This window comes from Fusarium fujikuroi, chromosome FFUJ_chr01 (genome assembly GCF_900079805.1).
Source record: "Fusarium fujikuroi IMI 58289 draft genome, chromosome FFUJ_chr01".
Taxonomy (NCBI): Eukaryota; Fungi; Ascomycota; class Sordariomycetes; order Hypocreales; family Nectriaceae; genus Fusarium; species Fusarium fujikuroi.
Window position 1 is genome coordinate 1 of NC_036622.1, and position 14398 is coordinate 14398.

Genomic DNA, 14398 nt, shown 5'->3' on the forward strand with positions numbered 1-14398 from the left:
GTTATAAATAGATAGCTAAATATTCTATTATTTTATTAAAGATTAAATATATCTCTATACTGCCCTATAGATAAGCTAGAATTTATTAGTTACTATATATTAGACTATAGTTTTCTTGCCTTATTACTCTATTATCTTATTAAAAACTTAATATATTTATAATGCCTTTATACCTCTCTAAATTACCCTTCTACCTATCTATCTCTAAACCTATTCCTTTCTTTCCTTATCTATTTACTTATCCCTATAGGAAAATCTAAGCTAACTATATAGCCCTTTACTTTTACTAGGTAAATATATTTATACCTAAATAATAATAAATATTATAACCCCCTTATACTAGCACTTACTATTTATAATCTATTTCTAGCTACCCTCCTTATAGTTCTCTTTCTAGCTATTATATAATTCCTATAATATAAAATATCCTAAATAGTAACTAAAATTCTCTATTACTTTACTTCTCTATATATACTTTTCTATACTAACAGTAAGCTTATATACCTCTTATATCTGCCTACCTATTTCTATTACTTTATTATAATATAACCTTAAGTATATCTTATTATTACCTAAACCCTATTACTTATAGAATAGGTAACCCTTAAGGACTTAATCTATAAGCTTCTTTTTATAATTTAAAAAGTCTTAATACTTTTAGGCTATTAAGGTTATAGTATAATACTAAATATATTCTACCTCTAGCTTCTATTATTATATATTACCTTCCTCTCTATTTTCTATTATACTATTTTTATTCTCTTTTTTTTTTTTATCTATATAGTATTAGTAAATATTATATAGCTCTTTACCCTCTTTATAGCACTTTTAGTTATTTTAGCTATCTATAACTAAATTAAATACTATATACTAGTATATATCGCTACTTATATAATTATCTATAGCAGTATACTTAAATATTAGTAGCTATAGCCTCCTAAAGCTACCTTATATATCTAGCTAGATAATAATAGCCTTACTATATTATCTATCTCTGCCTATATGCCTGCTTTACTATATATAATTAGCTATCCTATATAGCATCTCTATATATATTACCGCTTAAATATTAGGTATATTAATACTAAGACTAAATGCATTTATTATTATAATTACTTTTCTATCTCTATATTACTTATACTTTATATTACTTATCTAAAACTTAAGCCATTTTGCCTTTCTATCTTATATATTAATCTCTTAATAATAAGCATTATAACCTAGCTTTATAGCTAGATATTCTATAGCCTCTACTTACTGGCAGTAAATAATAATCTTAACTAGCTATAAGTACTCTTCTAGCTTCTAGTTAACTATTACCCTTACCTACTTAATAATAGCAGTAATTACTTCCTTAGCAGTTAAGGCTAGAACTAACCTAATACTATAAGCTATATTACTATATATTATCCTTACCTAAATTATAATAATATCTTTATATTATATATTAATTAGACTAAAAAATACTAATTTATTTACTAGCAGTAATATTACAGTAAGATAGATTATTTAAACCCTAATTAATATAAAGGTACTTAACTTATATAGCTTAGGCTAAAAAGACAGGCTTCCTTCTATAATTATATAGCATTTATTAATAACAATCCAGTCTATTTTAGCTATAACCTGCTATAACTCTAAAAAGTCTAGAAAGCGCTTTATTATAGCTAACTCTAGTATTATAAATATAATCAATATATCTCCAGGTACCCTATTACTTCTCTATTTAGTATATAATATCTTAAGCTTCTAGCACTAATCTATTATATTACCTTAAAGAGATATAAGTAAAATAATTACTATAATAAGCCTATTAGGACAGCTAGCTATAAGTAATATAAAGTAAAGACTCTTTCTAATACCTATCTCTATAATTATAACTATAGAACTCTTATTTATTATAATTATATTAACTACTTCCTGCTACTTACTATAAAACTAGATATAATCTCTATATAGGTAATTAAGCTCCTAATTAATATTAACTTACCTAAGGGTCTTCTATTACCTTAACTATAGGTCTCTTATTACTTTATAATATAATAATAATATCTTCTATTTATACCTTAATATAAAAAGCTCTTTAAACCTATTAATAGTAAATAGAAAATCAAGTAGCTAATACCACTCTTTACTAATAAACTAGAAGTTAATATATTATTTATTTATCTTAAAATACCCTTCTATAATAAGCCTACTATATACTAACCTTACAGTTAAAGAGCTATAGTAAGCCTATATATCCTAAATACTATCCTATTTTACGTTACTATTATTATTACTACTATAACCTTTATTAGCTTCTTTAATAAAAGATATATAAGCAGTAATGCTATTGTAAAAATAGCACTATATAATTATAATAAAAAGATATCTCTAGCTACTAATAGTAAGTCTACCTTAATAACTTTTAAGGCTTATTTAGTATAGTATATAGGTTATATATATAGATATCTAATATAGGCTAAGGCCTAAATATTATAGCTTGGCTTTTATTAATCTTTAAAGATACCTATATATATCCTCCTTATTATCGCTTCTATTACTACTAGTCCTATATCTATCTTTCCTATTATTGCCATTTAAGTCATTAAGGGTTTCTTCTAAAGCCTAAAAGTTAAAAGATAACTTAATTTTATCTTAAGTATTTACCTATATATCTTCCTAGAATGGCAGTATAAGCTATAAATAATAAATAACTAATATATTAACTTTATGTAGCAGGAAATAGTATATAATTTTAAGTTATTTAGTTTTTAAGAATCCTTTATAGTATCTAGCTATAAGTATAATAACTTTATACTTATAAAGGATATTTTATATCCCTCTATTAGCAGTATTTCTATACTATAGGGTAAGTAGCTTTAATAACCAGGCAGCTTACTTACCACTTAAATATATTATAAATAGTAAATATTTAAAAAATTCTTTTAAGTACTTACTATAATACTAAGCTTTCTTTTTAAAAATCTTAAGCTTACCTCTAAACTCCTCCTTAAACTAGGCTTTTTATAAAACTATATTAATCTACACTTTATAGAATACCTAGCTATTACTTTTTAATATTAGCCAAAAAAGGTTATTTACAAATAAATAGCCTATACTAATATCTATTATATTATTAATAAGCTTATCCTATAAGATCTATAGCAATTTAAATTTAAAAGGTAACTAATTTTTATACTTATTATATAAAAGTAAATGCCTATACAGTAGTGCCTTAGCTTATAATAAAGCAGTCTATAATATAAACTAAATGCCAAAAATATTAACCTAAATGCCCTTATATATTGCCTTCTTATTATCCTAACTAACTAAACCTAATATAGCCTGCTAACTGCTAGCTACTATACTATAATTATAAAGCTAAATAATAAATTGCATTAGTATAATATCCTAGCCCTTAGTGCTACTAACTAAAAATTAATATATTATCTTAAATATAATTTTAAAGTGACCTAGGCTCTTATCTTTAGCCTCTTATCTAGCCTGCCCTTACTCTACTCTCTACTAGATATATAAAGCCCTCTTATTAACTATATACTTAATAAGAAATACTTAAGAGATTGCTATAATAGCTAACAGTTTAAAGGTAAAATTTATAAAACTTTTCTATATTTTATTATCTTAAATACTTAAAACAGTTAAGAAATTAATAAAAATGCTATTATATTTAATAACTTTAGTAAAATAATTAAAAATAGAGATATAAAATATAAAGGCAGTATCCTTAAGCTATTAATATAACTTAATAATCTGTAATAATATTAGTATAGGCTTAACTTTATTATTAATATTAATAAGTTCTATTATATAATCTATTATTATATTAAAAGCAGTATCTTAACTTTTAATTAGCTTAAATTATAGCTAGTCTAAAATATTTTTATAAAAAATAGCCTAAACTATATAAATAAAGAATTAAAGATAGATAGTAATATACTTTTTTTAAGTCTATTACTTAAACTAGAAGTAAAAAGGCATACTATATTCTTTATATAATTCTTTATAATTTATTTTAAATAGTATATTCTATAAGACTATACTTAGCCTAATTATACTAGCAGCTTTCTAAATAAGGCGTCTAATAGCTATATATATATACTAAAGCTTAGCATTATCCTTAACTATAAGGTTATCTAGCTTTATAATATATTTTAATAATATAAGGCCCCTTAAATACTATTTCTTATTACTAAAGTCTTTTAAGTAGGTAGTTAATCCTAATTAATAAAGCTATAAATTTAATACAGCTAAGTTACCTATCTCTTTAATAGTCTCTATTTCCTTTTTTTAGGCCTCTTTAGACCTTACCTAAAAGACTTAAGTAGCTTATTAAGTAGCTATATCTTCCCTTACTTACTTAATATCTAAACTCTTTAAATTATAACCTCTTACTACCTTAAAGTATTTACTATATAGGCCTTTAGTAAAGAGCTATTAATAGAATATGCTATCTCTCTAGTATATTAAGCCTATATCTGCTTTAATAGTATTAGCTTTCTATAAGCCAGGCCTTAAGTCTAGCTTAACCCTATATACTTTCTAAAAGTATTTATTTTTTTATTTTAAGTTTATACTTACAGTCTAGCATTCTATAGTAAAGATATATTAAAACCCTCTACTTTTAGGCTTACTAAATACTTTAATTAGTTAATTAGTATTTAATATAAGCAGTAAAGCTAATATCTCCTTATTACTTTTAATAAAGTTAAGTGCTTTAGCCTATAACTTAACTTTATTAATATCCTTCTTTATAAATTTATATAGTTTACTGTAAAGATATATTTAAATTCTTCTATATATAACTATATACTTATATAACCTATAGTATAAAAGGCATAGGTTATTTATATAGTTAAAATATTCTATTATATTAACTTAATATTAATAGAAATATAAAAATAAATTAAAAACTATCTTTTTTAAAATTAATAGCAGCTTAAACCCCTTTTACCTGCTTTTAAGGTAAACTTACTTTTTTTCTATTAATAAGAGCTAATATAAATATAATTACTATATCTCTATATAGCAGTTAAGGCAAGCTTCTAATTAGGTACTGCATATAGACTACCCTTACTAACAGACTTATATTAAATCTAATATCTATAATTAAAGCCAGTAATAGAAGCACTTTTATAATAAAATAAACACTTTATTATAATCCTATTATTAAAATTTATATACTTATAAGTTTTTATAAAGATTATATTATATCTTATAGGCAAACTGGAGTTTATTAGTTACCCTAGATTTAGTTTATTAGTTGCCCTATATTATACTAGCATTCTTTTATTTCCTATTAAAATTAGTTTATTAGTTGCTAAATGACGCAAGGGATGCCATTAGGATAACCCTAATAAGTATATTTACTATAAATTTTATACCCTTCCTTTATTTAATATTAAAGAGGAGGCTTAAAGGATATATAGTAAAAATAAGGCATAATGTTATAACCTTTAGAATTAATAAGAGAAGCTCTAGTAAGATAACGATAGGTAGATTCTAAAGATATAATTAAAATATTAAGATTAAAAACGAAATATTTAAAAAATAAGGTTAATACTTATAATAACAGTTATAGATAATAAGGGCTAATATAGGCCTTAAGGATAAGACTAATAAAGGAAGGGAGATTATATTATAATTAAACTTAAAAAGGCGCTTATATTATATGCCCCCTATATTTCCTTAATTAATAAGTAACCTAATTATGTATACTTATTATATAATTATAGTGATTGCCTATAATTACTTAGTAATTAAAACACTTACTAGTAATTAAAGGTTAATTACCTAGTGATTATAACTACTAAACTGTAATTACTACTAGTATATAGATTATATTTACTAGTACCTAAATAGAACTTAGCTAACTAGCTATTAATAAGACTTCTTTATATTAATAAGCCTAATATGCATTACTTAATTATTAAGAGATATAATACCTAAGCCAAGCTTAGTATACATGCCTTACGTTTCTGTAAATATAAACCTAGTACAGACTAGTTTCCCTGTTTGAAACCATAACTGTTATAAATAAAGGCAATTATATATAAGGTTACTTTATTAATGTTACGACCCAATACAGTCTTACGTACGTGCACATGCACCCCCACTATTTTCTTACCAATTAGAAGTTACCTACCCTATAACAGTTAAACGCATACTATTCAACCTGCATAATAAACAGACATAAATAGAGTCAAACTGACTACATTTAACTTGCATACACTATAGTATATATATATATTCCTTTAGCATTAGATAGAACTTAGCTTACTAGCTATTAATAAGACTTCTTTATATTAATAAGCCTAATATATATTACTTAATTATTAAGAGATATAATACCTAAGCTAAGCTTTATAATCTTTAAGATATAAATAAGATATTAAGCTAGTGCTATAAGGTAAAAAAGACTAGACTATAAAAAGGGAAGATTATAACTATATAAAAAGTATTATAAATAATTAAATAGATAGATATTAATATATAGGTAGTAGCTAAATTATTAAAAAGTGGTAATTAAGGTAAGTCTTAGCAATTAGGCAGTTAGTGCTATAATATATATAGTAAAGGCAGTTATAATATAAGGACTTATTAGGTAGCTCTTAAGTTATTTAGAGAGGAATTTAGTAAGTAAAAGCTAGCCTTTTTAAATTATAGCTTAAGCTTTTTAAGCTATAGGTTAAAAAGGTTAAGGAAAGTGACCTACTTACTTAGATAACCCACTTACTTATTAACCACGTTATATAAAAGGATGTAAAAAAATTGAGTATATATAATAACACATACCTACAAGTTGATATACATTATTGAGGGTTTTTAAGACTGCTATTTATGTTTACTAACATTGTCGCTAGTATATACACTGTATCTTGTCTTAAATACTAAGTGTGGGTTTCTATATTAATAAGACACTCAACACTTGCAACCGATGAACATAGCAGACGTGACCTTTATTCTCCCTTCCCGAACTGAATGGTTCATAGGACTATAACTGACACCGTTGAGGACTTCAACAAGATAGTATATAAAAGTGCTAGTGAGTGTGTTCTATCTACTTGATAGTTCGGGTAAAGAACGATATAGCGTACTAGACCGTCCTCCGTCCTGTTTCATTTGTCTTCTGTGATTGGTTGTGCTGTAGCAAATGCAATCGTCGAAACTGGCCACCCCTCAACTAGAAGTGAAAGCCGGCAACTTCAACGTCATAGTTAGCTCTGCCACAGTTCAGATTGGCAGGCTCATCATGGCTACAAGATGCACCCAGTTCGAAAGACGCCTCGTATATACCGCCGGTAGCTGCCTTGTTTCCTCTGAACCATACACATCCTGCCTTCCACTCCCTGTTTACAAACTGGTAGAAAAGATCTTCGCCAATGTCGCCCCCTTTTTCTGTGTAAGCTAAATGGACTCCGATACTTGGGACATAGTGTTGTGTACTTACAAACAGAAGCAGAGGGCGTCGTACGGTACTCCCAATTGCGCAGATCGTCAGACCAGAAGCGGGTATCGTAGTAAGCGCGGCACAAAGATCTCCTTCCACTTGGGTCAGGAATGTCGACTCCAGTATCGAGGCGCTTATGGAGATAACCATCTTTCTCATATGTGATGTACGTCTGGATAGGTGAGGTGTGGTTAAACTGCCACTCAACGACTGCGGGATTGTCAATAGTCCTGTTGAGTCCATGGCGCTGCGAGTTTGCGTTCTCATACCAATCAACATCAACACCGTCGACACGGAAAACAGGGGAGTCACGAGGAGTGGGAGTGGTCAGTCCGATGAAGGTTGCTCCAGCGGTGGCACCAGCAGCGGCGATGAAAGTGACGAGGTCAGTGAGGATGTCAACACTACAGGCGGCGTTGGTAGCAGAGCCATGAGCGCAGTCGAGAGCGGTGTTGCGAAGAGAGACAAAGAAGGCACCGGCACTGAAGGTTGCAGTGCTCACCAAGATGGTCAGGGCCGTGATAGGCCCACGGGCAGCTAGCAGAGCTGGGATAAACATATTTTCTTTGTAGGATGAGGGTGGTGAGGAAATGAAGGAGTTGATGTGAAGGAGTTTGCTGCTTGCTTGGAATTTGATACTGAAAGAGACTGGAGTTTATATGTTTTTCAGAGCTTACAATTCTTATACTATATATTCTCTTCTATACTGACTGGACGGTCGTTGGAATCCTTGGGTGATCCCTGTATTGCCGTACTGTGATTCCTGCCGTCTCCCGCGGGTACCTATCGGAGACTGTGCCGAGCAGGCGGGTAGATCGGCAGCCGTATATGCGGTGGGTCTCGTATTCAACAACTATTTACGATGATCTTCGTCGCTATTGAGTTATAAAGGAAACCATCAGGATAAACTCTCTACTCACCTAGCTTTGAGAGGCATAATTATCTTTTAGCAGTAAAGACCGTTTGTACGCGTCGGGGCAAAGTCTTGTCCCATGGCATTCTCTCGGCTCAGCAACTTGGTCATCTTATGATCAAGTGCGTTCTAGTGATGGCTGGCCGCTGCCATCGTCAATAATGGTTTCCTGAGATTTGATCTCACTTGGATAGACAGAAGGCCATGAGTTGATCACATCATTGACTTTTTGGGAGCAGAATCGCCTGCCGCTCTTACCGGCAAGATGCCGAACATCCATAATTTGCTTGTCAGTGGCCATATACGTAGCTCGTGTTCCTTTTGCCAACCCGTGATGAATGGAATCTTGTGCTGCAGAGTGGAGGTAATGAGGCTTTGTCTAGGTGATATGTGAGTCCGTGAACATTTTCCCAGATGCACGTGTCGTCTAGCGCCGGCATTGCTCCAATGGGTATCAAGTTATGGCACTGTATAGGTTTAAACTTTGCGCTATTACGACAGCTGATCGGGACGCTATATTGCGCAGATTAGGGACTGTATTAACATGGTCTGACCTTGTGGATTTAAACGAAGCTTCTCTTCTTTGAGGTAGGCTGAGAAGATTGACATCTACGGCAAATGTTGCAGATCCCCATTTCCAAGGTCCTATTAATTGTATTAGTTGCACATGACATTTTCAAAAAGGTCCTGGGGCCAACTTCCGACCTAGTGAGGACTAGCTGCGTCATAGCGCCGGCAGATGGACTTGACAGGCAAAATCTAAGAGGCCTGCCTACCTGGGTATAGCGTGTAGTCAATGACATTCAATCAATCACATAGGAGTAAAGGAAATGGGCCTCGGGGACTAAGAAAACACCGGACTTTAAAAGAGGGTGTCAAAATATACTCAGCAAAAGATATCCTAAGCTTAGTATAGGTACTCTAAGTTTATACAAATCTACCTAAATCTTTTTTGTCACTCAGGATCAAGGTCCTGAGTTTTCTTTCCCCCCGTAGATGGGCTAGGAGGTAGGCCACGGAAATTGAGGACGCGTACCTATGCACAGACCATCGACGCAAAACATCACCACCTTCTCAGTTCAGAAACATGCTGTTGATGTCACCATCGGTCCGACAGCCGGCTGAACGAATTGCCGACACGACGATCTCGCTCCTACAATTGACAAAAAACACGGTGGGTTCTATGATTCGTAATCAGTAACCTAGGTATGTTAAACCTGCCTTCATCCCCCAGCTGCCAACAGACTTGCAAACCACGATTCATCAACCCTTGCCAGCGTCCGAGGGTCACCATCCTCTACAATCCTTCCGCGATCCAAAACAAGCACCCTGTCGCAAAATTCAGACACAATGTGCAGTCGGTGGGCGACCATAACTATCGTGCAACCAGCAAACTCCCTCTCGATTATCGCCAGCATGTCTCGCTCGGTGTCAGCATCGACTGAGCTGGTGAACTCATCCAAGAGGAGTACAGAGCTGCCACTCGTTTTTCGCTTAATCACTGCTCGAGCAATGTTGAAGACCTGCCTTTGGCCTTGACTCAGTGAAGATTCTGACAGAATACTGCACAGCCCGCCCTGTGATTCTACCATATCCCAGAGGCCCGTTGCTTGCAGAACTTCACGACACTGCTCTGTCGTTGCTACCCCCAGCGGATCTAGATTCTCTTTAACCGTGCTGCCTATTGGTAAGAATACTGGGTCTTGAGGCACTGTTATTATTCTTTCTCGGAGATTCTGAGGACTTATAGATGAGAGAGGGACACCGTCAATGGACAGCATATACTCGACATTATCCTTTTGCACAGGCTCCAATAGGGCGAGTAGGAGGAGAATGAAAGAAGACTTTCCGCTGCCACGCACCTTCAGTTAGCAAAAATGTCTCAAGACTCTGCGTGATAATAAGAGGCAAACCTTCCTGTACGACCGCACAAGGCTATCCTTTCGCCAGCCCGAATGAAGACATGAATTCCTTGCAGCGCGTATTCCTCAGCATCTCCTCCACTGAATCGAGATTGTAAGTCAGGTTTCTCAATGCCTTCTCAGAGAGCTTTAGCTACAAACTTACTTGTACGCCGCCCAAACTCCTTGTACTTCAATGACGCCTTTCGATGGCCACTGCCGATCAAGTTTTACGTCACCATGCAAAACACTTTCCGTCCCAGTCTGGGTGGTAAAATTCCTGAGACGAGCTACAGCTCCAATAGAAGTCTCCAATGCAGCGTAGAACCGCACAATGTCGCTCAATGACTGACTCAATGTCATCAGCGTGACAAGTGACGCACCGGAAAGACTTGAACTGGACCGGAGCTGAGTTATCAAACCTACAAGAGCCGTTGCCGTAACAGCAACGACTACGTTCAAGGTCAAATACAGCCAGCGCTGTACCATTGACAGTAGATACATCGGCCTCTGGGACTGGTCCAGCAGTTGATGATTGTGCTTGATGTTTTTTCCGGTCCAGCCCAACGCACGAATGGTGGCGATGCCTCTAGACGTATCGAGAAAATGTGTGTATAACGGACTCTTGGCCTCGAGGTCCAACAATCGAAGCTGTCGAGATGTACGGAGGTAAAACCGTTGTATCAACCATAGGATGAGTATCATAGCCGGGTAAGTAAGTCCTAGCCACGGCGATGATGACGCGATAAGGACCCCCATTCCAACAACACCAAAGATATCCAGCACTACGTTGGCTACAGCCATAGGAAGCTCATTGTCAATGATAGTTATATCTTGAGAAAAGTAGTTGGTGATGGTCCCAGTATCCGATGTTGTCAACAGTTGCAACGGTGCGTTGATAACAGTCTCCAGCGCCCTCTGGTGCAGTACAGACCCACTGAGACGGATAAAAGGTCCTAAAACTAGCACGACAGCAGCCATAAAAGACAATAAAGCTAGTACTTGGAGCATTCCGTAGATTCCGATATAGTAGGCCTGAGAGTGTAGTTGCGACAATCCTCTTTGTGGTCGGGCCGCATCGTCAGCCCAGAAAGTGAGCCATATGCGTGGAAAGTTGTTGAGGAAGCCGTTGCATACACAAGCGAAAACGAAGGCGGCAATGGGAATTAGGCCGATGGTGCGTATGTAATAGGAAAAAACACTCCTGTCACCCAACTTTCGTGCCTCTGCTTCTTCTGTAGTCATGGCTACAGTTGGTGATGCTTGGGAGGATGTCGGGTCTGTTGTACTTGCAAGTCCCTCAGTCGGAGCTGGCTCTGAGGCGAAGCCTAGATCAGTATTTGAAAGTGTACCGTCGCCAGAGGGTTTCTCTGCAGTCACATCTCCATCACTGCTGATTCTAATGGCATAGTCCGCGGCTTGGAAGTGCTGAGGGTTGTGTGTACACAGAACAACAGTGGCCCCATGACGACGAAGCACGCCATCTCGCCCAAAGACATGCCGGAACAAATGATCCGATGTCCTTGCATCTAAGCCGCTGAGGACGTCATCAAAAATCAGGAGTTCAGCGTCTGCAAGGTATAGCGCCCTAGCAATTGCCACTCGTTGTCGTTGTCCGCCGCTCAAGGCAATGCCGCTACTTCCAATCATTGTGCTATCGCCCTGGGGGAGATTTGCGAGGTCTCGATCGAGCATGGTAGCTTTTATGACGGAAGTGTATCGCTTGTCGTCAAATGGACTATTACCAAGGATGTTGTTGCGGATCGTGGTGTTCGTTAAGAACGGCTGTTGATCGCAGTAACCAATGACTCTGGATCGGTGAACAACCACAGAACCTGTCGCAAAGGGGACTTCGCCAAGAATAGCTTTGCATAGGGTGGATTTCCCGCTTGCAACAGGACCAACAATAGCTGTGAGATGTGATGTTGGAATGGTTATGTTGACGTGTCTGAGAACAGCAACGTTCTCGTGCCACCCAAAGCTCCCGTTCTTGATCACGACGTGAGGAGTGCCTTTCTCCTCTAGAGTCTGCATCTCAATTCCAATGCCATTGGTGCTGGCAATGGAAGTAAAGGACGGAGTCAAAGACGCGGCTGACATAATATCATTATCCACATTGCGATACTCAACCCTTGGCTCACGTTCCAGATACTTCTGGATCCGTTGAAGGCAGGTTAGCGCCCCGAGAAACTGTGGAATCTTCTGAAACAGTATCATCAGGGGCGACGCGAGGAGGGTAAGGTATGAGATTGAGACGAATATAGAGGTAGTGTTGAGCGCCTTGGTTGCCACCGCAAATGTGATAACGGGAGACAAGGTCATGGGAACCTGAGAGACAGTGGCCGCTGCAGCAAGAAGCATACGCCAACGCCCGCCGATCTTAATCTCTCTCATTCGCAGTCTCTGCACGTAAGACTGGATTGGCTTTGTCATGCCTGACATCTTAACCAGCTTCATCTGCGAAATAGCCGATGCTGTGACACCAACTCTCGTTTCGATTGCTTCCATCCATTCTTTTTGGCGCGGTCCAAGAAGTTTACCTATGCCAAACGCTGTCAGGGTTGAGACTGCGACTACGCCAAGGGAGGCAGCGAACGCAGCGCCGAGCTCTCGCTGAAGTAGCCAGCAAGACAGACCAATTTGAATCGTGTTGGCCCAGTATTCATGGAGGTCGAGGATTCCTCTTGTGATGCGCTCCACGTCGGTGCTCATCAATGTGAGGGCGCCCGAATCGCCATCCGTAGGCATCCTCAAATCTGTTGTCTTCTCATACACGGCGAGCACAAGAATGCCTCGAACCTTGATGACGAAACGCTCCTGGAAGTACCAGTATAATGCTGTTGAGAACGCGATGGCCCCGTACGTCAGAGCCGTCGCGCCAATGAGTCCATATCCATGGCTCTGGTCTTGTTCTTCGCTCTGTAGGTAGTGCAAGAGGGCATGGATGAGAAAAGGTTGGCACATACTGGCAGCAAGGAGCGCCGCGCGGGGAATGATTGGTGGTAATAACTGAAGGGCTAGGATCTGCAGCAGTAAACGTGCTAGACCATACTTTTGAGTCTTGTATGGATTATTCCGAACTTTCTCAACGAGATGTTGGTGTGTTTCAGCTTCAAGTGCTTTGTCGAGGGGATATAGACTCTCCAGCGTCAGGATGACACGATAGCCTTTCATGAACAGCGTGTTCAGCCAGAAGAAGACTCCAAGATTCCAAATACCACTCGTCTCCTCAGGGCTGTGCTGTTTCATGTCCCAGCCAAGCCATTTCTCTTTCGTTCGAGACTCCAGATAAACTATGAGAGCTTTGAGGGCAGTAGCTGTCGTCAATACAGAAGCATATTCCTGGTCCAGCCCCGATGGAGTTAGAAGCCATGCTGTCCGTGTCCGAGCAACATCAAATAATAACGTGACGGAGAGGTAGGCAGCGATGGCTGTTGAAGGTCGTGGCGCTCTTGAATGCTCAATCCATGACAGTGGGATAAGAAGTAGGGCTGCAATGAAAGCAAGGGAGGCAGCAGCCAAAGAACGTCCTGAAGCGAAACGGGACGAGTTTCGCCCAAGAATGATAAGGGCAAGTTGCAAGAGGGCCAAGCCTATTGCAAGAGACTATATGACGATGAAGAAAGTGTTTGTTAGTGGCTTGTACCCGAGACGAGGCGATGCATTAACAAGAGCAGAGACACATACCAGCTTCGTCCACTGAACCGCCGAAGCGCCGACAATTGGGCGACGGCGACGACAAAGTGCCAGGGTACGTAACAGCCCAAGGCAAATGAAGGCAGTGGCTGGTGCAATGACAAAGACAACATCTTCAAAGGCGACAGTGAAGTCAAAGTTGCCTCTACAGCCACGCACGGCAGGCCCCAGCGAGTCGTCGTTGAGACAGGCGCTAACAGACGACATGGCCGCAGAACTGATACTGGCACTACAGGTCAGCGGGGGAGAGCAAAAAAGGATTCTCGCCCTGGAAGGTCTTTATCTATGACACTGCATGCATTGTGCGGCACAGCTGAATGGGGATCTGCACGTTGGTTGAATGCCTGTGTACCGTGCCCTGGTTTCCCCGCCCGCCTGTATCACACTGTGCTGCACTTCCCTGCTGCGACAGATAAGACAGCCCAAACACGCCAC

The 14398-nt window shown here is 37.1% G+C and overlaps 2 protein-coding genes; both read right to left on the minus strand.

The window, feature by feature from the left end:
• Positions 1–7186: 7186 nt before the first annotated feature.
• FFUJ_02088 (uncharacterized protein) lies at positions 7187–8012 on the minus strand (the record flags this gene model as incomplete). XM_023567750.1 has 2 exons in its annotated part: positions 7187–7395; positions 7454–8012. 2 exons carry the CDS (start codon positions 8010–8012, stop codon positions 7187–7189), a joined length of 768 nt encoding a protein of 255 aa, XP_023423518.1.
• Positions 8013–9589: 1577 nt separating this feature from the next.
• FFUJ_02087 (related to multidrug resistance protein) lies at positions 9590–14170 on the minus strand (the record flags this gene model as incomplete). XM_023573672.1 has 5 exons in its annotated part: positions 9590–10217; positions 10280–10369; positions 10434–10615; positions 10694–13873; positions 13955–14170. 5 exons carry the CDS (start codon positions 14168–14170, stop codon positions 9590–9592), a joined length of 4296 nt encoding a protein of 1431 aa, XP_023423519.1.
• Positions 14171–14398: the final 228 nt, after the last annotated feature.